The 26,704-nt window shown below is 33.6% G+C and overlaps 1 protein-coding gene across 8 annotated transcripts; it reads right to left on the bottom strand.

Annotated features, from left to right (window-relative positions):
* Positions 1 to 74: 74 nt before the first annotated feature.
* Positions 75 to 17,463, bottom strand: LOC106133372 (antichymotrypsin-2). 8 transcript variants are annotated; one of them, XR_009656942.1, is made up of 11 exons: positions 17,343 to 17,422; positions 13,119 to 13,204; positions 11,329 to 11,472; positions 10,311 to 10,514; positions 9,858 to 9,956; positions 9,120 to 9,260; positions 8,507 to 8,716; positions 8,085 to 8,226; positions 1,618 to 1,767; positions 1,286 to 1,410; positions 75 to 158 (listed from the first exon to the last, which is right to left on the bottom strand). XR_009656942.1 is itself a non-coding variant. In XM_013333079.2 (10 exons), exons 1-9 carry the CDS (start codon positions 17,359 to 17,361, stop codon positions 5,467 to 5,469), a joined length of 1,182 nt encoding a protein of 393 aa, XP_013188533.2. In that variant the 5' UTR covers positions 17,362 to 17,463; the 3' UTR covers positions 75 to 158; positions 5,464 to 5,466. The 8 variants fall into 8 exon arrangements, 7 of the variants coding, with proteins under 7 accessions (XP_013188533.2, XP_013188597.2, XP_013188579.2 ...); XM_013333079.2 differs by lacking the exons at positions 1,286 to 1,410; positions 1,618 to 1,767 and adding an exon at positions 5,464 to 5,603 and having other exon boundaries at positions 17,343 to 17,463; XM_013333143.2 differs by lacking the exons at positions 1,286 to 1,410; positions 1,618 to 1,767 and adding an exon at positions 7,298 to 7,418.
* Between the last annotated feature and the right edge of the window lie 9,241 nt (positions 17,464 to 26,704).

Genomic DNA, 26,704 nt, shown 5'->3' with positions numbered 1-26,704 from the left:
TTAAATCACAATGTCTCCAGTTCGACTCCAATATCAATTAAAGGGAAAGAAGTATTGTCAATGAAACACCAAAATCAATTGCAGACTCATTTTTATTAACGTCAAAATTTTTAGATTAAGATGTCTGTCTTTACGTCTCGTTTGTCTTAAAGAATAACCTGAAAAAGATAAAGAAATATATTAATGTACTTCACAATTAAAACAAATAGATTTCGGCTTATTTTCAATAGATCTATTGTTAGAAAAAAAAATCATCTAGCAGGAACAGTTAAGGGAAGGTTGTTTTTTATATTTAAGATAAAACAATAAGTTCCAATGTATCTTAAAAGTAATAAAGATGTGCAGAATTAGAAGTTAGTAGCAGAAAATATTGTAAAACATTGACACCACATTAAAGGATAACCCTTTTACATAAAAATGCCATCATGCGAAACACCAACCACTGATTATTAGGCATTCAGATGTCATGCAATACAAAGTATTATAAACATACAAATATACAAAATAATTTGATATTTTAAGGTATATTGAAATATTAATTTGTTCTTTTTTAAAATGTCAATTTTTTTTATAAGGTTTATTTAATTTATCGTTTTTTCTTCTTATCGTTATAATTTTAACAATTTTACTCGCATGAATGGATTAATTACATTATTTCACAAAAAATCCTTTGGTCCTGGAAACATCCATCACCGTTAAAAATATAAACTCAGTTTGAATAATCCATTTTCACCATGACCCGACATCACGTGCTTAAAAAATGTGTAATTCATTACATTTTTATTTTATTTATTTTCATTTGACAAAACTGCCCGCGAACAAATCGACATGGTTACTCCTAAGCATGAAGGCGAATGGTCTATCTGCCAAAAACTCCACATTAAGTTTGACAAACGAAGATCTTGTGAGGAATTCTAAAACTGAAATATTGATATAAATGTGATTATTATTTTTATTTTTTATACTGTTTAAAATTACATCTTTGTTATTGAAATGAATATTATTTGACTTAAAATTAATACATTTTTAACATCATGAAAAAAATAATGCATGAAAAATATTTTTTTGAAGCAGTTATTTAAAAATAAAAGATATAATTACATAAAAATAAGGCAAAAAAAATAATTGTCGTGTATTTCATGTTTATAGATTAGTTTATCTAATAATTGGTTATAAGCATTTATTTACGTATGCCATTTCCCCAAGTAGATTAGTTTTTGTTGGCTTATGATAAATTATTATTAAGGCGAAGTTTAAGCGAATGCAATTTCTATTTAATAAGTACCTAAGATATGTAGACACCATTAAATAAAGTTGTTTCGCCATTTCTTAAAAAGAATGCAAATGGGTGATTTGCCTCGAATGTCAATGGACTACTTATACTGGCAGATAAGTATGCTATGCCAAACTCTGCAAAGAGAAATTAAAATTAATTTTCTATAATATTAAATCTATATTATTTTTTCTTTCTATCGGCAATAAACAACTGACAATTGGCGATTTTATTTTGTATATAAATAAATATTGCTTTTTATAATCAAGACGTGGGTGTTAGTTGCTCAAGAATTTTATTAATTTAGAAGTATTGTCATGCTCAATTTAGAAGAGAATACCTACTCGGTTGAGGTATTTATTGTTAACTTTATTGGACATACACTCCATTAAATAGAGGCTTGTTATGATGCCTTAGTTCAAAGTAGAAGGGTTTGTCAGCATTAAACTGAAGAGGTTCGCTAATTACTAAGCTGGTAGTCTCGGCCACAAAAGCTGAAATTCAAATAGTAACTTTGAAACGATGATAATTTGGTATTAAAATTGTCAAAATAGTTATATATGTTAGTCTAGTACACGACCCACTAAGCCATTAAGAAAATATATAAATTTAACGTCCATTACATATTACTCATTATTTGAATTGGTTTTTAGTTTAAGTTAAGTAGTTTTAATTTCTTATTGGAATTTTGTAATTTGACAAATATTTTAGTAATTTAAAAATATCTTTTTTTCAATACCACTTGGTATTGAAAAAAAGATAACTGTAATTGTTACATTATACACATTGAAAGTAGAATGACACTATCACAGAAATAAGATTATTATAAAAAAACTTCCCATTTAATAACATCAAACATCTTTGCAAAAGTTAACAATCGCTTAGTAATATTTAAATAAGAGTAGGTAACTACCAAAAATTCAACAAAACGTAATTGTTATAGAATATCTAATTGGATGATTTTTACATTGTTATAACAAATAAAACATCGAGGAATGGCATCCACAGTAATATGTTGACAAAATTTACTTTATTTGGCTTGAACCAACCGCCCACTAAACAAAGGCGCATTCTGATTCCGCAGTTCGAAGTAGAACGGTTTGTCTGCTACGAACGTAGCCATATTGGGATTGTAACTAGCTCCAAGTCCAATCATTACTGGAAACAAATAATTTTGTATCGTAAGAAATAATTCCAAGTCTTGTTTTATTGATGACAAAACCCGTTTCTGTTTTATGACATCGATCAAAACCTAATAACTAATGCAAATAACAGTAAAAACTATTAACTAGTAATATCTTCGCTAAAACCACGTTGGTTTTTTATAAACACTTAAAAATAAAAATAAATGAGTCAAGACAAAGTGCACAAATATGAAAACTAATTTTTACATTGTACATGTACATATAATTGTCCAATTCATTATCTTTAATTTTAACTTAAATACATTTACAGTTTTGTCTGATTGTAGGTATACAATTTGTATAATGACCGACGTAAATTTAATTATTTGAATAATCTCAAGCCTTAGAGGTTTGTATGAGGATAATGCTGAGTATTATATCTTAGTACTTTGTAAGACCTTTTATATGATAATAATTGAAAAAAAAATTGATGAAGAATAATAATTAAGGTAGCTGCTGCAGATATTTCAGTAATACTATTATAAGTATTAGTGGAATGTTGAATTTTGCCAGTCAATCTTCAAATGTCTTGAAATCTCGATAGTAATGTAAAAGCAGACGCATGCTTTACAATGAAAATGTGTGAAAATATATAAGCTTCATATTATAATTTTTTACAATCGCCGATTTCATCGTGCCCGTAAAACAGACTGATCCTATTGTTATATTTAGAAGTTAAATATCTTATTGGCGATAAATTTTGGTACAGGATTTATCATGAACTCAATACATACATATCTTCCCAAAAATTCTCCCGGAATAATAAACGAACCAAAAATCACTCATATACTTAGTTGATGAAATAAATACCTGTGTTGTTTTGAATCATAATTGTTAAATATACCAGAGTTGCATTAATTCGGTGCCTCTATTTGCATTTATGCCTGCCGAGCTGCGCATTTTTGCGGGCAAGTTAATTAATGTGTGATTAGTAAATGCATTTGTAGGGGTGGTCTAGCTTACTAGCCATATCTGGTTGAAAGATCGGCCATTTGTTGTTGTGAATAAAGATGTAGCAAAGTGTTTACATATGTATATACATCCTTGTTTTTTACTTAAAATGTATTTAACAAATCTTATCATACTTTAAAAGGTCAGGTCAACGTTAGCCGAAACCACAGAGAGTTATGAATGTGGATGAAACAAAAGATGTATGAATGAATCGTATGTATTTGCTTTTTTATGTAAGTATGTTTGTATATCATACATGTTTATTTCGGTTGATAAAAAATACTTTAGAAGAGGTTTGTTGGTCTGTAAATCAAAGTAAAGGGGCCTGTCAGCTTCAAATTACTGGTCAAATAGGCTGGCGTCTGTAGATAGGACAACTGGATAAAAAATCTACTCGTATTTTGGTAGGTATACCTAAAAAAAATCCTGCACATAAAACAAGCAATATTGGAGTAATTTCTACTGTAGCATGGGTAACGGAGGTCAGACAAACATCAGTTGTTCTTCGCCTTTCACATATCCACTGTTGGATGGAGGTCATCGGGGCTCTTAAAAGATAAAAGTGGAATAAACAACAAACACAAGGACTGCGATGAATGATAAAGAGGTAGAATCAGTGACGGACATAAGAATACATGTCTTCGCGAAATTAATGAAGCTGCGTCGTAAGGACCTTTATTAAAAGTTTGTTCCATTGTTTTTGTCCATTGTTATTTTGTTTGTTAAATAAGGAACATGATATTGTAACTGGAATATTTAATATTATTTGGCCAATGAGATATTTAAATAATTACAAAGATGTTATACAATGATATATATAGACAATGAGATAAATTGCCCAATTCTTATCTGTTAAAAAAATATATATTCCGCGATGTTTATGTGGTTAGTCTAGTACGCGGCTCTTCTTTCCCCTGACTTTAGTCCCGGCTGCATCCTCATCATTCTGAAGAGGAGCCTGGGGTATGCCTTGGACCATAGATCCTGGATTTGGTGAGTCAGGTTTTTATACAAAGTGACTTCCATCTGAACTCCCCAACCTTTGCAGGTAAACTTAACCCATATTAGATCGATCATGGTTACACATACAGTTGCCTGAATATATAGGTTTACTCAAGATGTTTTCCTCACCATCTAAGAGCAGAGTAAGAGCATCTGTTATTATTCAAACTAATGACATAACTTCGAAAATACTCTTTAGTTTACTAAACGGCTCATTTAGAAATTAAGAAGTGGTTACTTATCTGTATAAAAGTTAAATGAAATTCCATAGAAATCAGAATAATAAAAGATTTGTTTAGTTGTTTTGACTGCTGCAGTCACAATGACTAAGTAATTATGAATTAGAGTAAGAAGTTACCAAAAATTCAACAAAACGTGATAGTTTTAGAATAACACAAAGTATGACTGTTAGATAATGCATTTAGCATTAAGTCCGCCCATTATATGAATACTGTTAGTACAATTTTATTAAATAAATTAATAGAAAAAAATATAAATGAGAAAACTGTTACATTATTTGTTATAAAAAAAAATATTGAGGAATGACATCCACAGCAATATGTTGACAAAATGAAAATTTACTTTATTTGGCTTGAACCAACCGCCCGCTAAACAAAGGTGCTTTCTGGTTTCGCAGTTCAAAGTAGAATGGTTTGTCTGCTAAGAATGTAGTCTCTTTGGGATGAAAACTAGCTCCATATCCCTGAATTACTGGAAGCAGATTATATAGTATTGTAAAAGCAACTTTGAATTGATTTTGATTGATGACCAATTATGACTTCAAAAAAGATCGTAAAAACGCACGTTGGTCTGATTATTAACAGTGTTAAAATTAAAAGTGAATAAATAAATAAAGTGTCAAAAAATAAACTTATTTATCTGAAGAATTATAGCCGCCGAAGATGTTTTTTTGGGAATAATAGTTTTAAATACTTATCGCCGTGTAAGTTGAAGTTTGCGAGGCAATGAAAATAAAATCGGTAATATCTACTATTGCAAAAGCAGAATACGCATGCGTTACAATGAAAACGTGCGAATCATTTACTGGCTTACTTCTTATACTACCGCAGATTTCATCGCGCCTGTAAAAAGAGGCCGGTCTGATTGTCGAATTTCGAAGTAAAATGGCTTGTCGGCGATGAATTCAGGTGTTAGTTCTAACATAAACGGACTACATCTATCAACTACGAACACTGCAACCAAAATATTTAGTTAAAATTCTAATAATAATGATCTTTTTAAAGTCTATGATAGATTTTTAATTTGGAATTATATTTTGAAGTTACATGTTAGTCGAGATGATTATGAAATTTATACATGTTCATACACATTTTGATTTTATAACCGATCTTGCCGTATAGTGTGAATCGCTCATATACTTTTGTACTCAAGTGTATATATTGTACGATAATAAACAAAAAAAGAGGTAAAATGGCTTATCGGCGATGCATTCAGGAATGGGACTTACCATTACGACACTATACATATCTATCAGATATGAATACTGCGACTAAACGGATATAAATGATACAGATCAATTATTTCTGCCAATTTGTCGTAATGGCATTATATTGTTAAATGTTTAGATATTTTTTTAATAGTGAATTTAATTATTTATCAAGAATTTGTATTCAACAATTAATTTTATAAGTATTTGATTTAAATATTATTTAAAAAATAATTAAATAGATTTGTAGATTTATGTCGGGGCCTTTTGCTGGACAATAGTCCTTTTCATTTCTTGATTTGAGATGTCTCTCCTAAAAGGTATATAAAAGGTATAATTGATCTACATAAATGAAATAATAATAACGAAGCCCTTTTTGAAAGTGTATGGTGTTATTTTACCATGCTATGAAGATAAATAACACCTTTAGTGGGTAAGTTAACAGATGATTATGACGCACATGTGTTTGTGCATTGAAAATTAATACGTGCAGTTTATTGGATCAATTATTACTTTTAAACAACCGCGGATTTCAGCGCGCCAGTAAATAGAGGCCGATCAGATTGTCGAATTTCGAAGTAAAATGGCTTGTTGGCGATGAATTCAGGTGTTGGTTCTAACATAAACGTACTACATCTACCAAATATGAACACTGCAACCAAAATATATAGTTAAATCAAAATAATGATCTTTTGATAGTTTATGGTAGATTTTTAATTTGGAAATATTTTGAAGAGTTAAATTTGGTTCGACATGATTATGAAGGTTTACAATACACATTTTGAATTTATAACTGATCATGTCGTATAGTTTGAATCGTTTAAATACTTTTGTAATCAAAGTATAAATATTGAATGATGATAAAAAAAGAAAAACAGTACTAGTTAGTTACTTATGTTTAGCCTGTCGTCGTGTCCACTGTTAGCCAAAGAAAAAAGTGACTTTTTTATGTACATATAATTCCGTGCTTCTACTATTGTATTATACCTGACTGCAAGGAAAGGGTTATGGTTTTTCTTTTTTTATAACCTATTTAATTTGGTTGCTTATTCATGCATAATTAATAAACTACAACACAAATCATCACACATTGTGGAATCCCATTTTCTAATTCAAGCTATGAATTAGTAGTTTATTCTAAAATACTAATAATGTATTTTTATTTACTTTCATTGTGTAAATACTCCACTGAAGAGGATATTTCGGTTATTTCTGAGTTCAAAATAAAAAGGATATTCAGCCGAAAATATTAGTGGCAAGCTCATATACTTTTTTCCAATTTCTGTAATAATTATTCAAAATAAATAAATTGATGTATTTCATATTGAGATGTATATACAGGACCGTTATTATTCTTTATCCAATAATAGTACTCATTCCAAGCCATTGCGATTAATCTTTCCAAATGTGTCATTTATTACTAATTGTAATAATATTTACTTTTACTGGGGCTGTGCAAACACTCCACTGAACAGGACATTGTTGCCAGTCCCAAGTTGGAAGTAAAAGGGGTGATTTAGGAACAATTCTGTAGGCAAGCTTAAAGCCTCAACACCAAATTCTGAAATAATTAATTAAAAAGACCAATTGCACAATTTACTGCTCCAAGTCGAGGCCTGTGAATTTACTTATTGAAAAATAACTTTTGTGGGAGTTAGAAATAAATTAATGGCATTACGTTACGTGTGTAGACGTGAAAATCTTGAAATATAAATTCAAAAATGATAATAATAGGGATCGAAATAGGACAATTTTTCTTTATCTCTAGTTGTTTAATTATTTAACCAACATAATAGAGGAGTGCTCAAATATAATTGGTGACATGGTAATATTAGAGTTATTAATTTAAATCAAAAAAAAATATTTTGCACCCCTAGCGAAAACACAATATAAAATTTACATATATAAAACTGTTAATCAATTGGTTTTCTCTGTTTATTTCTGGACCAAGAAATGAGGCCCTGTTAAGTGTATGTAGGCGTACTTATCTTTCGTACCTCTTTGTGTAGTAAGCTACAATGAGCAAGTTACTAAATTCCTACGTACGAGTATGCTTTAGACTTTCATTGATTAGTCGCGCGGCGTCCGACCAAATACTGCGAAAACTAATGTTCCCGTTGAAAATAATTTGTATGAGCGAACCTCTAGGGAGATAAAGGTTAAGTTATTTGATTATTTATCTCAACTAAGTTGAGTCATTTAACTATTATAGCATATTTTCCCTTACCGTTGGCAGCTGCGGCTTCAGCACCGTCTTCGTTTACTTCTATGAAGGCCTTCTGTTTGGCATCACTTACGAATAAGTCTCCTTGTCCTTTAAGAAGGCGATTCAAATTAGCTTCAGATGAGAAAATTTTGGTAACATCCATCTGAAATTATTACATTATTTAATTTTTAGATAATAATAACATATATGATATCATTGATGTCTTTAATATTTAGTCTCAGTAAGAAAGCTGTTTACAAAACATATATTATTCGGCATATAATTGCTGAATTTGTTCTGTAATGACATAACAGGTCACACCAGTATTACGCTGAACATGTTTCCTGACTGATTTCTTCGTCTTTTTCTTGTTCTTCGCTGATTTCCAGTCAGATCCATTTGTGGAAAAAATTTACGTTTAAATAAAAAAAAATGCTACTTACATTTTCGAGAGCATCTTTCAGGTTTGTCGTGGTTTCGATTTTGAATTTTGGAAGGTAGACAACAACCTCTACGCTCCTCATGTTTTGGACAGCGTTTTCAAGAAGGGACGGGTTCTTTAGCTTTTCTTCCAAAGCGGGTAGACCGTCAACGTCCCTTGGTAGCACAACTAAGAAGGATGCCTCATCACCTTCATATGGGAGTTGCAATAGCTGAAATTATACAATAACAAATTAATATCGAACTTGTTGAAATAAAAACGTATATACGTTTTTTTTGTTTCATGTACCTACGTATGTTTTAAGATTTTTTAAAAATATTTATTAACATTACAAAAAAAAATTTTTTTTGATTTTTTTTTCTAAAATTTACGCCAATAAAATCAAAACGCAAACTAAAGCAGAATCTATTTAGAATTGACGATGCCCGAGAATTTGCTTCCGAAGGGTTCTCAGCAATACTTTATATTGTTGTAGACTACTTGTACGGCAAATTTCAGTGTATCTTATATGTTTAGTTATTTTGGCTGTGTGTTGATCAAGTTTTTAACACTATTTGGATTTTTTATTTAAAACGCCAATAAAATTTGTACACATTTTTATTCAAAAAACTCACCTGTGCATTTAGTTCTTCGCTCTCTCCATATAAGAAATGATCTTTCTTGTACATGAACGGAATATCAACAGATTGGTCCTTGGAGACGTAGAATTTTCTATTTTGGGTGTGGTTTTTGTTGAACTTTTCCTTCCAGCTTCCCTTTATTATTGAATAAAAATATAGTGATAAATATAAGTACTAATAAAGTATTAATGTCAACTTCAACAACAATTATAATAGTGGTGCACAAGGATACAAATTAGAATCGATAACAAAAGTGCCGTATGGTTGTTCCCTATAGTTGAGAATAGGACTTTTTCTTTGGATGTTTTAAAAGGTGACTTAGGGAAAGGCTAAACTTGGGAGTCTTCTCGTAGGCATTGGGCTAGCAATCTGTCCCTATTTGAATCTGAACGTGGCCTTTCAGTCTTTTCAAGACTGTTGTCTCTGTCCACCTCACAAGGGATATAGACGCGACTATATGTATGTATGTATGAAACAAAAATCATTAATACCAGTTCATTAAGCATCATAACCAGAACTCCAGTGATTGTACTGTGTCGTGAGAAAAAACTGCTAAGTGCGACGAAGTAGGTACCCTATAGGTTTTTTATTTTTAAGAGTTTTGACAGGCAGATGGACAACCGAGTAAATTAGGGTTTTGTTTTTTCCTTTTGAGGTACTGAACCCAAAAAAGTTGTAACGCCAGCCAATCGTCAATGTAACAATAGAAATAATAAGAACGAGCATTTATACCTTGAAATATATAGCGTTGACCAGAACAGCCCGGGTGTTGCTGTCAAAAGAGCTAGGTTCGACTAAGTCCTTGATGCGGTTGTTGGTGTGATCTTCAACCTTAGATATTAAAGTATATGACACATTATTTTTTATCTTTACAAAATAACAAAATTATAACTGCAGTTTGCATGTACAGAGATAAAAAAATACCTTTTGAATAAAAAAACTTGATGGCGATAAAAATTTCCTAACAGCAGGTCTTAACTTAAAAAGTGAAGTGTTTTACGAGTATCTTAATTTAACACAAAAAACTAGACGAAAGTTCGCAGCAAAATAATTTAATGCGATATTCTGAAGAAATGTCGATGTCAAAAAAGAAATATTCTGAGATCATGGCAAATGAACTCTGCCTACACCTCTGAAAAAGCGGCGTGTATATACATATATTACATGTTTTGTGTTTATAATTACCCATGTGTTAATAGTTTTTGCAGCATCATCATTTTTCAGGAAATCTATATTCTGAACTTCGGAATCGAAAACATCTTTAGTTACAGCTAAAAACTGGTCATTCAACTCGAAGTTAGTAGGAATGTACACTTTACTGGCTACTTTCAGTTCTACACCCTTTACGCTTCGTACGTCTTTGGTCAAAGACGAAAATACTGTTTTTGTCTGAAATAAAAAAGAAGGAAATGTTAGTTAATAGTATAATGATTTTGGGACTTCTACTAATATAAGGATTAAATAGGGGAACTACTTAGGTGTGCTATATTTGGTGAGTATGTATGTTATTATGTATATCTCGGCAATAATGCTTTGACCGAATCGTGTGCCCAATAAACAAACAATAGACAAAAGCACGCTTTGTTAACACAAACGTGTTTGAATCAGTATGGTACGTAGTAGTTTCGAAATAATTTGGTGTTGTTGTTTATTTGTAAAGGTTGTGATTGTTTACCAAGAAAGTTCCCACTATCTGTTTATTAGTTGGTTACATGGTTAACCGTGGGAATTCTATTATATTTGACTTTGTATTTATTATATAGGTCCTTAAAAATTCAGTTCAGTTCCATTAATCCGCATTGTTCAATGAAGACACAATTTTTAAGTGAACGATTTCGACTTCTATGAAATAACTTGAATGCAAGTTTGTTGTACAACTTATATTCATTGCAATTGCGATTCAATGAATTGCACACAAGTGTATTTAGAAAATAAATATGAATTACAAGTTCGGCTTAACTGTTAGGCTTATTTTGATGAATTTGGTTTACAGATAAACGGTAAGTCCTCGTTTGATTATTGAACAAATTCAAAATAATACTTGGTCTTTCACGCAAAATGTACTAGACTTATTTTGATAAAATTTTGTACACGGATAGAATAAAACCTTTAACAACATAATTAGTACTACTTGTCCCAAAATTGCCACGGGAGCTAAGTTTCGCAGCTAATTAAGAACAAGTTAGGAAGTTGTTGAACTTACAGTGTCATCATTGGGCATCCCGATAGCCTTGAGGAGTTCATCGTGGGACTCACCATCCGACGCCAAGCTCAGCTGGGCAAGGGGAGTCAGAACTGAGAACGCTGATAAGACAACACTCTCTTTTGGATGCTGTTTGACTACTTCCTGAAAAAATATATTCAAATCCGTAAAAAATAAGTATTACAAAAATGAAATGTATTTTTGTTAGGAAGTAAAGAATACATGGATAGACTCCTAGTCGATTTTGATAAAATTCGTTGAGGTGGTAGACTATGACTTTAGAAGTAAGTTACTTTTAGTCCTGGAAATAATCATGGGTATAATCCCGCTGAGATTCTGGTCAGCTCATGGAGCTAGGTGCCACTAAAACCGATCTAGCCTTTCACATCAAAAATACCGTCACAGTCACTATGGAAAAGAATTTTTCGATGAAAGGAATCATCTTAATCTGCCTCTTGTGCTAGTATTAAAAACAAGCTGAATTGTTATTAAAAGCTTGTTTATTGTTATTAAAATTTCTACAATATGTAGCATTTCGTTGAACTTTTTATATCAATGCAAACAATTCAACGATTTTTTAATACTAGTCATACGACTTAAATCAAATTTTCAGTGATATTATTTTATAAGTTCGCCCTGTGTGATCGAAATCAGTTTATTACTCTGAATACTATAATAGCCTTTACGAATACACTTAGGTATAGGTCAAAATTATTCCCCTTTACTTATGTTTAAATATTATAACCAGCCAGGCCAGCCATATCCAAGTTAAAACGAGCCGATTTTCAAAACAAAAAAGGTACCTTTCCTTGAAATAAGTACGCCTAAGAATTTTGAGACCGCGTGTAAATTGAATTCTCCGTCGCAGAATGGTCTTGAAAGGTTGTCTCCAGCCAGATTGTACGTGAAAGTTCGCAAAACGTCGAAGTAATCTACGATTTTGTATTGCAGAATGTTCCAGACCCCTTTCCGCTTCACGGCCAGATTAGAAATACTTTCAAATCGATAGTTAATTTGATAATAATACAGATTCGTTTAAGGAAAATTGTTAAGAGAAATTATTTGTATTTTTTATTTTGCATGAAAAGAATAAACTCAAATACTACTGGACCGATTTGGACAAAAGTAAAAAGATATGATAGACAAGACCTCCAGAAGTATGTAAGTTACTTTTCTGGAAATTCCCATGGCAAAAAATTCAAAATTCAAAATTTTTATTCATTATTATAGGATATTATTATATCGCTTAATAATTGTCGTATGGTTTAACAACTTGGTTGACGTCAAATAAATTACTTAAAAACTAAGTTTACTGCCGCTTCCAAGGCGTCAGTGCAGAAGAAGCGGTAACAAACTGCACTGCAGCATTTTCATCAACAACGTCAACTTCACAATATTAAATTATACTTAGAATAGAATGTGGACGGGAGAATACATTGTTCACGGGAGATTTATATATTTATGAGATTTAATATTGAAAAAAGAAAAAAAAAAGGCAAAGGTAGACGCAAGTTTTAGTTTTACGCGGGCGGGTCCTGCGGTTAACAAGTTGTATTTTTTGTGTGTTTGATCTCAATCTGCCAGAACTAAAAATATTAGGTTTAGTTAAACCTAAAATTTTTGTCACTAAATTGATTAACTGAAATTTTTTTGGGTAGTGATTTTATCATTGGTAGACCCTTAGTTTCTCTTCTGAGAGGACATAACAGTAACGAAAGCCAGAAAGATTACTTAATGTATTATCAGACACTTACTCGTAACGGTTATTAAATAAATTGTATAATACTTACTGTGAACAATTTTGCTGTAATTTGTTGATTAGCTTGCTTTAATAGCTCATTAGTTTCAGCTTTGGAAGCCGCCATGACGGCAAATACTGTAAAATGTGAAAAAATATTATAATTTTACAAAAAGGCGTTGAACGTTGAAAACTTGTTTACATTAACAATTTTTTTCACAAGTTTTCACACGATGGGCAAAAAACTTGTCAATATCTCAAATTCATCCGGCTGGCCAACGAAGGAACTGCCGGCTTTGTCTACCCCGTAAGGGATAGCGACATTTAATTTGTATATATTGGACATAAGGAGAAGGAAACTACAGGTTTATTTATTATTCCTAGTCTGCAGTTTGCATACATAATGAAAAACTGTATAGGAAAATCATCTATTATGCAAAATATTTTACTTTTTCTTACATTTTCTTATTGTTAGTATATTCCGTGTAGGTATTACATATATCATTGCAAACCATAAATTAATCAAAAAAGCCAACATAATTGAGATTTTATGGGTTAATTCTTATCGCTTCAATAATTGAAAAGAAATTAAAAACATTAAGTGGATTTAATCGTGTCAATAGTAACAATAGTCGCGATCATTATCATAAAAGTTAAAGTTCAATGCCGTTTAATCAAGTGTGTGTGAGGTTATCAAATTATTACAAAATATCTTAACAAAATTTTTACGACCTTTGTCGTATAGGTGTATAAATAAATATTCAGCTTGTAGATAGTGTTTAAGTTAAATTTTAAAGTTAAAGTTTAAAATTAATGTTTAATATCCTTAAATGATGTCAAGGGTTTGTAATAAAATATAAAAACTTCATATTGATGTATTGAAAAGCTTTGTTTGGATAAAATATAATGAATCTATCCTACCAAAGTAACCATTAAAAATATTAAACCTTTACACATCTAAAATAGTAAAAATAATAGAATTAATTTTAGGTACTGATAAATAAAACGTGATAATCAACGTGACTTCAAATAAAATATACGTATTCCGTACGCTATGAGATTCAATATTATTTGTTTAAGCCATGTTTATTTTCCTATGAAACAGGTTTTGAACCCGAGTTGCTAGGCTTTTCAAAGGCTTGATGTATTTAATATTTGCACAAACACAGACACTCATTATTAGTTTTTATAGATTGGAATACATGTTTCAAAAACATTATTTGTGAATAGTATACAAGTCATCAGTGGACAACATATGTATATAAGACTGTGAAACGATAATTTTAAACCTGTTTTGTAACGATTCTATAGTATAACAGAAGATGAAAACCCTGCCAAGTGCGAGTCGAACTCGCTCACAAAGGGTTTGTTTATCAAAATTAATTTTCATGCTATACATACATACATACATATGATCACGTCGATATCCCTAGCGGAGTAGACAGAGCCACCAGTCTTGAAAAGACTGATAGGCCACGCTCAGCTGTTTAGCTTAGTGATAGAATTGAGATTCAAATAGTGACAGGTTGCTAGCCCATCGCCTAAAAGAGGAATCTCAAGTTTACCCTTAGTCGCCTTTTACGACATCTGTGGGAAAGAGATGGAGTAGTCCTATTCTTTTTTTAATTTGTAATGGTGCCGGGAACCACACGGCACTACCAGGAACCACACAATTTTCATGCTATAGTTGCAGTAATGAGTATTTTTGTTTTGCTATTAGGATAAAGAACCCTTATATGGTATTAACCTAATAATCATAGGTTGGAAGATATTATAATAGACATACATTGGACTATGTATTATTATTTGTAATATAATACATACCTTAACCATGTTAGGTCGAAATTAAATTTCATTTCAACTTCGTGTTCAACCGCTTTGTTATCAAATAGAATTAATAAAGCAAAATAAACAAAACTAGTTATAAGTTTGACAGTATAAACAAATACCCAACTAAAAACCTGTTAGCCTTGTATTGTGTTACTAAGTGGAAATCCCGATGCATTGGCGCGTCTGCTAAATAGCGTGACGTAATATGAACTGACCACATTCTGTACAAAGGGCTGTTATGTCGCACAAATGCATAATATTTTATGATTTTGACCTAGACAATAAACGGAACAAATACATAGAGTACAAAATTAAAACTTGAAAGTTGAAAAAATTTTGTAGTAGTAAAAATAATGGAAAATGTGAAAAAAAAACGGGGAAAATTATTCATCCTTGAGGGCTTCAATGATGCCCAAAATAACTATTCTACGCGGACGAAGTCGCGGGCACAGCTAGTATTTAATATATAGTAAGTGCGTGATAGAAAAAAAATGTTATGACCACTTATTGACAGACTGGAGTGACGCGCATTCTTAAAATTATATAAAATGAAATTAATTAAAAAAAATTATGTGTCTAAAGAAACCAATACAAAAAAAAAAAACAGTACAAATAAAGAAAGGAAGTACACAAAAACTATATTTTTTACAAAAAGTTTAAAAAACACTTGACACATATTTATTTCCACGCGTATAATTCACGTTATTTCATACAAACGTACGCGCAATTTTAGTTTGGCCAGTAAAATAATTACTCATACTGAATTATGATTACTGCAATATTTTGTGAACAAGACAAGATATGTACTCTCCTTATTTTATTTTTGATTTACAGATATATATTATAGTGTTAAGTTTACAGGTTATACTGACAAAGTTTGCGGATTTAGGTAATATTGAGACTTATTTGGATGGTAAAGCAAGTTTTATGTCAACAGTTGAATGATGAATAAAAGTTAAATCAAGAATCATCAAAGAAATATATTTTTTCGATTTAAAATCTGTTCTTTTTTCCGATTCAAACAAGATTACCTTTTTTATTTTTACACATTTTGTTTCATGTATATCATGTTTTTAATTTCATTAATGTTGTAATTAACTGATTGAGTTTCTCTCTGTGCGACTACGTGGAAGTGTGAAATCTTAGTCAAAATGATTTTCAAAGATTGTCTTAAGGGCACGTACACTACTAGTTACTAATTCAGACAAGTTAATTTAGCTAATTGATATTTTACTTGTCTGATTTAGTTGCGCTTTGATCTTACTTTACTGTATTCTTCAGTTATTGGTGATAAAGTCGGTCTCTGAAGTTAATTATTCTTAATTATTTCAGCCAACGGTTCTTCGCTTGATTTTTCGTTTTGTTACAGTTTCGCTTACAAAACTTAACTTCGTTACAAATCGAATTAGGTCTACCCGCAAAGATGAAAAAAAATGCAATCACTTGACGACCGGGTTTTGAGTGTTTTAATGTAAGGCTATAGTAGTAAAAGTATGTCATATTTACGATATACTAACACAAATTTGTATTTTTAACCGATTTCAAAAATAAGGCTCTCAGTGTGATTGTATGTTAGTTACGCGTTACCCAGTTCATTAGAAACCATATTCTATGATTTTGGTAGAAAATATATTTTTATCCCAAGGTAGAACAATATTCATCAAGTCATCAGAGCTGATGATGAAAATTTGGGATCGAGAAAATTTTCCATAATTTAATGGGTAGGAAAAGTGATATAATTTCTAAAACTATCCACACATTTACATATAATAAAAACTAATACATAAAGAGATATGAAATCGTATGCTTTTTGTGTGAAAAGTTATTTAATCAAGTTAATATTTAATCAAAATAGTACGGTAATAGTAGTAGGGTACGGTATAATAAATATTAAGTGTAAATTATTCTTCATTTTAAAGTCACGTGTACTGTTCACAATATTATTATGGTAAACTGTTTATGTAGATAATTATAATGTTTATGTGTTGACCATACCATTGTAGCTACAATTACTATGTTCTTAAAACAAGATAATGCCGTCTAATGCATTATTATATACTAAAGGCCGCCCGCGACTTCGTCCGCGTGGAATCAATCCCGCAGGTACTCTGGGATAAAAAGTAGCCTATATGTTATTCTGGGTCTTCAGCTACCTACATACCAAATTTCATTGTAATCGGTTCAGTAGTTTTTGCGTGAAACAGTAACAAACATCCATACTGACATCCTGACTTACAAACTTTCGCATTTATAATATTAGTAGAATATAGAAAATTACGTTATTTTTTTTTAATTACGCAGGTAGTGAGCAAAACCAAAATGTGGATCCCAAAATTCGTCAACATACATAAATATGATAATGACATTCCGTAATGATTGTATTCAAATAAGAATCTAGTTAATTGCTATTAATGCAATCACGACCGGTAGAAAAAATGTGACTCACAGAATAATAGAAGCTTCATGTTTGACTTGTTTGACGTACTGACTTGCCGGTTGTCCGCTCACCACTGACTGGTTTGGTCGCCAGTAATCAAATATATTGCCTACCATCTTTTAAGATCGAGTATAATGTGTGACAAATCTGCTCGCTGATACGAAGTAAATAAATAAGCTAAGTAAAACTTAAAACTGGAAATTTCGCTCGATTGTAAATATGTTTTTATTTAACAAGAACTAAGATAAATACTGTCTGTATTTTGATGCAAATATTAAAATATAATTTTATATAACAGAAGGAGGCACTTCCTCCTGGCTGGCTTATTATATCAACATGGGACATACATTGCCTGGAATTTGGCATTTTGGCGAAAATAATGAAATCGCATCCTTTGGGAGAATCCCTGGGTGTCCGAGCGAAAATACATACCTAAAATATTAATAATTGGTAATATTTCTTAATCAACATTTTTTTTTACTAGACGCATATTATTGTTTATTAAATTATTAAATTATTAATTATAAATGGATTTATTTATACACAAATGTTTGTTGTTAAATTTTCAAAGAGCTCTTTATTGAACGAATCATGCGCATGCATTTTTATTACGATTATATCAGCTCAGTGAATCTAGTTAATCAGAAAGTAAATTAAAACTTAATCTGCACAGCTTCACCGCGCAGAAGATATTTAAGATTTTTTTTTTATATTCTTAACCAACGTTATCTTCTTATTTTTGTAAGGAAACTGCTCGAACTGATAATATGTCAAATAACAAGAATTGATAAATTATGGAATGAGAAAATAAATCAGACGATCATACTTTTGCAATGGGTGGATTGACTTTACCAAATCTTTTTGTGATACTGAAGGTGAATTAAACATATGAAATTAATATTGATAAAAGAGAGAATACCTAACTTAAACATGCAGCTGAAAAGAGCAATACTTAGGTACTACTCATAAGTGATAAACTTTTTACATCAAATCCTAAAGCGCTAACTTTTCATGCATTTATATAGACAAATTTAACACTTTTAGACATAGCAACTATCATCTATTTGTTTTGAACTGAACATGGAACGTTTAAATATTGACTATTTATTGATTGTCTGCAGCAAAGTGCGATCAATTTGAAGTATACTTTTTATCGCAGTTTTAAATTCCAACAATGACTCATATTACAGCGAAACGAATGTTTTTAATAGACTTCCCTTTTTTCCGTGTATATTTCGTACATACATACATACAATCAGTATTTTTCCAGAGGGGTAGAAAGAGGTATTAAGAGCTAGATCTTTCATGCAAGCTCTCTTGACTATTGTTGTGTTGTGTATTTTTCTTCATATCAGATTGATGTATCTAAATATTGCAGAGAGGTACATTACCTAGAACTGGTTGATGTCAGGTAGTGACTTGCAATTTATTCACACAGACATAATTGTTTATCTAGACAGTGCTTGTCTTGTAATTATTCAAATAATGTTTCATTACTGAGTCAATCGTGTTGCCAAAATATAAACATGTTCGTGTCAGTCTGCTGTAAGTCATCTAGCTACTGGATGCTGTTTACCTTCTTATGTACTATATATTCATACTAGGAGGCATTAATTTGTCGAAGGTATTTTTCAAATTTCGGTATATACTCCTATTATAGAGCTGGTCCCTTTGGCTTCTACATCACAATGTGCAGAGCTTCCATTTTTTTCGCCAAAAGAAAAAGTTCATCAGGTTGAACAACTATCGTTAAGACGTCTTTTCCATAATTCGGATGATTTAACTGGTCTATAAGGATTCTGCATCAGGTCGATTTTTATTCGCCAAACTTTTGTTAAGACGTCATATCGATATTTCCTATAGTTTAGCTGATTTGTTATGGTTCGATATCGGGTGTTCCCGATTCCAAAATAAATTATACCCTATATGTTGGTCAGGCCTAAGAGCTATACAACAAAAAAAGTTTCATTCAAATCCGTTCAGTATTTCCGGAAATTCGGTTGTACAAACAAACAGACTTTTTTTTTCTAAATTCATGATCGGTTACTATCGTTATAAATTATTTTTTGAAAATATACTCAATGTACATACATTTTATTTACTGTTATATATTATATGTATTGATATAAAATATAAATATCAATTGACATGCAGCCTGTGAAATGACTCGATTATAGTAAAAAATAAAATACTTAGTTACATTTTAACGATATAACAATGCACTACGTTATCAATAGGAAATTTCTCGTTTTTACCGTGAAATCAACTTACTTGTACTTGTAAATAGTAAGTACGTAGTAATAGTCATTTGTTTTTGCTGTTGTCTAAGAACACAATTGTTTTGTTTATTTATTGTGCTACTTTCTTCTTTGTCCTGACTTTAGACCCATTCCCACTTATGGAGAAGAAATACAATTTTACATCTAGGAATAAAAGTAGGCAGTTGACAGTTAAAAAATATGCATAATAATGTTTGTTGTGTGCTTGGACTACTCAAAATGAAATACCAGTAGAAAGATGTGTAATGAGAATGATTTATTTTACAAAATTTACATGAATTTATACAATATTAATTAATTTCACACCTAATACGCGTCACAGTGTAACTCGCGCGGTGGTGGGGGGCACGCAGCACAAAGCGCGGCGTCGCGACGCGTAGTAATCTCTGTGGTACTTGTATGTGAACTCCACATTATCCCCCTTCAAGCGAAGCGTACACTAGGTTTGATTTTTCTTCCATATCTTGATGTCTTCGAATTAGTTAATGTCTCCTGTGTTCTTGGCTTGTTCATGACAATGCGTGGTTTTGGCGCACTCGGTGTGTGAACCGACGGCGCGCGCGGACCTGTGTTTGCCGCGGGTGCGGGTTCCGAAGAGTGGGGATGGCTCTGTTGCGCGTTCGCTGCTATGTTGTCGTCTAGATTGATTATGTGCGCCGGTTTGAGTCGATCTATGGATATGTTGGATGCTCGTAGAGGCAATTCAATCTTAAAATGTTTGCTGTGTCGCTCAATCACTTTGTATGGGCCGTCATATGGCGCTGTTAACGGGCTTCTTACGGTGTCATTGCGAACGAATACATGACTGCAATTTGACAATTCCTTATATACAAAGAGATTCTTGCTCGATGCGATTTTTCTCTGTACAGGTGTGAATGTTGACATTGTCTCTGTAAACTGACGGATGAATTCGGCGTCTTCATTCTTTGACTTCGTAGGTACAAAGAAATCGAACGGGACTCGTAGCGTAGAACCATAAGTCATCAGTGCAGGACTAGTGTTGTCATCACGAAGTGCAGTGCGTAAGCCAAGCAAAACTGTGGGTAAATCTTCTTTCCACTTTGAAATTGCGTCTCTGGCCATCAATGCCGCCTTCAATGTGCGATGGAATCTTTCCACTTTTCCATTAGCTTGAGGATGATAAGCTGTAGTTCTTATGCGCCTTATACCACATTTCTTCATTAGTGCATTGAATAAAGATGACTCGAACTGTCGGCCTTGGTCCGTGGTGATTCTTATGGGACATCCAAATCTCGATATCCATCCTTCGTAGACAGCTTGAGCAACAATATTGGCGGTGATCTCTTTGACCGGTATAGCTTCCATCCAGTTTGTATTGCGATCGATTATCGTCACGAGATAGCGGTAACCTTGCGAGATCGGCAGAGGTCCAACGATGTCTGTATGTATATGTTCAAATCTTCTTGCCGGTGAAAACTCGCCCAAGGGACTGACTACGTGTCTATGAATTTTCGCACGCTGACACCCAATGCAGGATTTGGCCCATGTTCCGACGTCCTTGTTTATCGACGGCCAAAAATATTTTGAAGTCATTATTCTTCTCGATGTGCGTATTCCTGGATGGCTTAATTCGTGTTGCGCTTTGAAAGCAGCGTAACGAAAAGCTTTCGGTAGATAAAGTCGATTTTTTCCCGTCGATGTTTCGCATGTGATAGGTTGAGTGACGCCTGCAAAAATTTTGTCGGCAAAGGTTAACTTTGGATGTTTTCTCAAATCTTGCAGGGTGACATCTTTTCTCTGTTCTTGTGATAATTTTTCGTAATCTATCCATGTGAGCAATTCTATTTCTTCTATACGTGACATGGCATCTGCAGCTTGGTTTCTCTCTCCATGTATGAATTTGATTTTTGTACAAAACTGGCTAATATAATGGAGTTGTCTCTCTCTTCTCGGTGTGTCACTGCTGCTCGGCGGTCTTGTTAAGGCGTTTACTAGCGGCTTGTGATCGGTGTAAATAGTTATTTCACTCCCCTCTATAAGTCGACGTAGGTGTTTGACAGCGGTGTACATAGCTAGTAATTCGCGATCGTACACGCTGTATCGCCGTTGCGTTTCGCTCATAGCCTTTGAGAAAAATGCGAGTGGTTTCCATGCATCTTTTTCTTTCTGTTGTAGCACTGCGCCCAAACTGCAGTCAGATGCGTCGGTCATCAATGATAACGGTGCACCGGGCATTGGATGCGATAATGTGGTGGCTTCGAGAATGCTTTGTCGGCATGTATCGAAAGCTGTTTCTGCTTCAATTGTCCATATTATCGGCGTCTTATCGTTTTTCTTGGCGTTATGCAAGTACTTGTTCAGTTCATATTGATGTTCAGCTTGATGAGGTAGGCAGTCACGATAGAAGTTGACCATGCCGAGAAATCTTCTGAGATCTTGCACAGTGTTTGGCTTCGGATAGTTAGAGATGGCGCGCGTGCGTTCATCGGTCGGTGTTATCCCCTCCACTGAGACTTGATAACCGAGGAATTCAATTTTGTTTCTTCCGAATTCACATTTCTCGATATTTAACGATACTCCATATTTACTTAGGCGTTCCAGGACTTGTTCTATGTGCTTTTTGTGGTCATCCGGAGTATTTGAAAATATTAATAAATCGTCGATGAATGAATATACGATGTCATCCAAGCCTCGCAGTACCTCGTGCATGAATCTTTGGAATGTTTGGCTTGAGTTTCGTAGACCAAACGTCATGCAATTAAATTCGAAGAGTCCAAACGGTGTAATTATGGCTGTCTTTGCTTTATCTTCATCTTTGATTGGGATCCAATAGTATGCCATTTTCAAGTCCAATTTCGTAAATATTTTCTTATTGTGCAATCTGTATGTGAAGTCTTGAATTCTTGGTATGGGATAACGGTCGGGTACAGTCACGGCGTTAAGTCTTCTGTAGTCTCCACAAACACGAAGTGAGCCATTTTTCTTAGTGACGACGTGCAATGGACTTGCCCATGGACTTTTGGACGGTTGGCAAATACCCATCTCCATCATTTTCTCGAACTCCATCTTGGCTGCTTTGTACTTGTCGGGTGGTAGGGGTCGAGGCCGGGCGAAGAGTGGGGGGCCGGTGGTTTCGATGTGATGTGTAACGCTATGTTTTGTTGGTTCTCTCAATGACATCGGGCGTAGTACATCGGGATATTTTTTTAAGATATCTTGATATATGTGATTTTTGTCTATGATGTATACTGACGGCTGATCACTTGTTGTTTCTATGACTTCTATCTTCAAATCGGTGACGCTGTCTATGAGTTTCTTTTGATGTAGATCGACGAGTAACTTGTGATTTCGTAAAAAATCTGCCCCCAGTATAGATGTCTGTACGTCGGCAACGATGAAAGTCCATCTGTATGTGCGACGAAGTCCTATGTTGAGATCTATAGTTTTCTCTCCGTAGGTTCGTATCGGCGTATTGTTCGCTGCGTACAGTTTGTAGGTGTTGCTCGGAGTTTGTTTTCTGTTTCTTGCTGCTAATACAGATATGTCTGCGCCGGTGTCAACGAGAAAACGCTCCTTTGTGTTCAGCTCCCTGATGCAGAGGCGGTTACTCCCTTTAATAACACCAACGCCCGCCACCGTCGATGTTGCTTCTAGTTTTCCGACCGTCGTCGAGCGCAGGGTGACTGGCATTTTCTGGCCCTATCACCGAAACGATAGTGGTAGGAGCACTCCCATTCTGGGTCACCTGGTTTTCTTCCATTTCTCGACTTCGATCTTGTTGACGATTTGTTTCGACGGGGGTTTCTAAAGGGCTGACGACCACGAAATCTGGATCGATCTTCCTTGAGAGCGGCAATCTCGAGTGTAAGCTTTTCTATTTGTTTGCTTAATACTTGAAATTGCAAATTGTTTTGTGCTCCGCTGCTGCTTCCAGGGGTTGCATCCTGTCGAATTTCTGCTACGGTTTGTTCTGTGTGCTCCATCATTTTGTCTGCCATCGTGGCCATGGTGTCGAGCGAGGATTCTGTGCTGACAGACAGCACGGCTCGTACTTGTGACGGTAAATGTCCCATCCACAGAACTTTCAGGGCATCATCAGCGACTTTTGTTCCGGATAAATCTCGCATAACACGAAGAAGTTGTGAAGGCTTCTGTTCTCCCAGTTCTAATCCTCCTAACAGCTTTTGAAATTGTTTGGACTCTGATTCCTCGTACACCGACAACAATCTCTTCTTCAGAGCCTGATATTTTCCAGCAGATGGGGGATTGCAGATGATATCGCTCACTTGCTCGATGTCTGTTCTTTCTAATACGGCGATAACGAGATTATATTTCTGATCTTCGCTGGTCTTGTATGATGATACCACGGCCTCAAATTGTGCAAACCACAGTTTCGGTTGTGCTCGCCAAAATGATGGTATTCTTGACTGAAGAGAAATGGTGGAGACTTCCCTTGCAACTGCTTCCGGAGAGGCGGACGCGTCAGTATATTCTTCCTTTCTTTCCATTTTCTTGAATATTTTTCTTTTTTTTTTTGAATCGGGGTCACCAATTGTTGTGTGCTTGGACTACTCAAAATGAAATACCAGTAGAAAGATGTGTAATGAGAATGATTTATTTTACAAAATTTACATGAATTTATACAATATTAATTAATTTCACACCTAATACGCGTCACAGTGTAACTCGCGCGGTGGTGGGGGGCACGCAGCACAAAGCGCGGCGTCGCGACGCGTAGTAATCTCTGTGGTACTTGTATGTGAACTCCACATGTTCATCATGTTTTTTATGAGTTGTCCCATTATACATTGTATGCGCAGTGCCATGAACAGAGAGAAGTGGAAAAATATTGCAAAAGCCGCAAATAATTCACATGTGATCCAAGACCACTACCACTTTTTCAGGAGAGTAAGTATAGACTTCTTAAGATGTTGGCTGACACAAAAACAACCCACTCTGGTAAATTTTTAGCTTTTCGTTTTTGTCTACGAAATACTAGAGTCTAGGTTAGATCTAGATATAATGGGTTCTATACTGTCCCGCAAACAACAGCATACGCAGTTTACATAAATATTATATTGAAACAAAACGCAATTTTTCATTTGAATAGTGGTCTACTACTAGCCGTTAACAAAAGTCTGATTTACGGCCGTCTGTGGTTGCAGTAAAATAGGAGATTGCAGCTTTTAACTAGCAAAGAACGGATTTAGCTAAGTGATGTGTAAGCAAAAGCTTGCAGTAACGTATGTTTTTATTTGTACATAAAATGTTATTCAAGTATTTTTGTCGTTAAATTCTGATGTGCATTCAAGGGAATAATTAAGTACCTAGATGAACCCTGACGAGGCAAGAAACCAAACAGTAACGACTTATTACCACGTTTAAAATTATTCAGATGTATCTGAAATGACATGCGTGAGCACGAACCAGCCACCTACCACTTGGTAACCACCGGGATTATTTACTTGTTATCTTCCTTTTCTATCTTAGTTTAAATTTAATCTAAGTGATAAAAAAGAGAGAAGACATGATAATATATGCTTTATAAATGTGGCGTAAATCTTTGAAGTAACATTTCAGGAGACAACAAGCAAGGTGAAATCTACTCCCGGCCGAGTTTATTGAATAGTTTCGCAATTGCAACCGGCTTGCCTGTTGCCAACTTCATATCAGATCTAAAATGAAATTCTCTACGGGCAAAATGGTCAAAGTTTGCAAGTAAACCGATCAGTGTGGATGAATGACGACGTTTGAGCAATTAAAGAGATAACACAATTGGAAAGTTGCAATCTGAATAGTTATAATCCAGTATTTATGAAGGTTCTTAAGGTGTTTGGGAGATAAAGACAAATATCTTTACATGCAATTAAATATTGCCTGCAACTAAATGTAATTTTGTTCCTAAACTAACGTAAGACTGAAGGATAAGGTGATCAATTAAGAGTTAATTTTTACCATGTTAAGTTTCACTAACAAAATAATTTCTATGTGTACAACAAGTGTGCTAAGTAGTCGAAATCTTGTAAATAGGTATTGTATTTTCGGAAATTTTTTCTTGGTTTCAGTCCCCATAGCATTCTCACCTCTCTGACCCGATGTACAGCAATAACCCCGACCCTGGATTGGGCAAGTCAGATTTTAACATGAAACGACTCCCGTCTGTCCTCCGAAACCTTTGCTGGAGAGCCTTAGTCAAATTTGATTACAGTTTAAGTCACGGAAATATGCATGTTTATAATAACTTGCATCATATAATTATTCTTCTGTTGGAATTTAATTTTTAAGACGGAACAAAAGAATTCTAGTCGATATCAATTACCCTGTCATAAGATCTCATTGTTCAGATCCTAGTTCTTTGACCTTTCGAAATATCTGCCGTCCATTGTTCAATAGAAAAGGCGTAATAGGTATTTTTATAGTCTTTATGGATAAATCAAAATAATATTTCCTATTTTTAGAGTTCTAGCATAGCATAAGTAAGTTGTGTATTTAGAATACGAATGGAACGTAAAAGTATAGGTATCAATATCGTTATATTTTCATAATTTGACGATATATCATTATCGTCAAATTTCTAAAAAATTTTGTAGGTTTTGGATTTGTAATTAGGTAGTATTATAAGATTGCTTTCGTTTTGAGTATTAACCTATACTGGGTAAGTAAAACTTAAACACTAATTGTTCATAGGCGTATAGAATTGAAACAAATTAGGTTTGCTATATGAACAGAATAGTTACTGTTGTACAAACTTTTAAAATATAAATAAGCTGCAACAACAAAACCAGTCAACAGTGAATTATTTGGAGCAAGTGTCACACAGGAGTTCAAATCATTACCTTGCTCACAAACATAATACTAAATCTCTTTTACACATATTTGTTTCAGGTACAGAGCTATTTGAGAACATGTATAAATGAATCAGAAAAAGCAAGATGAAAAGAGCTGCTAAGCGAGGTTTGAAATTGGAAGCGCGTTCGTCAGTCCCCGGAAATTGTTGGGTCGACGGCTGCCTCTGACGGGTCACGTGAGCTCATTACCCTGTCAGGCTCGGATGTCTTGCGCTATGCTGAGATTCGCGAAAGTGAACAATGCGCTTTACTAATTACGGTTGGTGTGATTGCGCCCTTAGTC

The sequence above is a fragment of the Amyelois transitella genome, chromosome 7, assembly GCF_032362555.1.
Source record: "Amyelois transitella isolate CPQ chromosome 7, ilAmyTran1.1, whole genome shotgun sequence".
Lineage (NCBI taxonomy): Eukaryota > Metazoa > Arthropoda > Insecta > Lepidoptera > Pyralidae > Amyelois > Amyelois transitella.
Note: the sequence above shows the minus strand (reverse complement) of the source record. Positions and strands in the feature narration are given on the sequence as shown.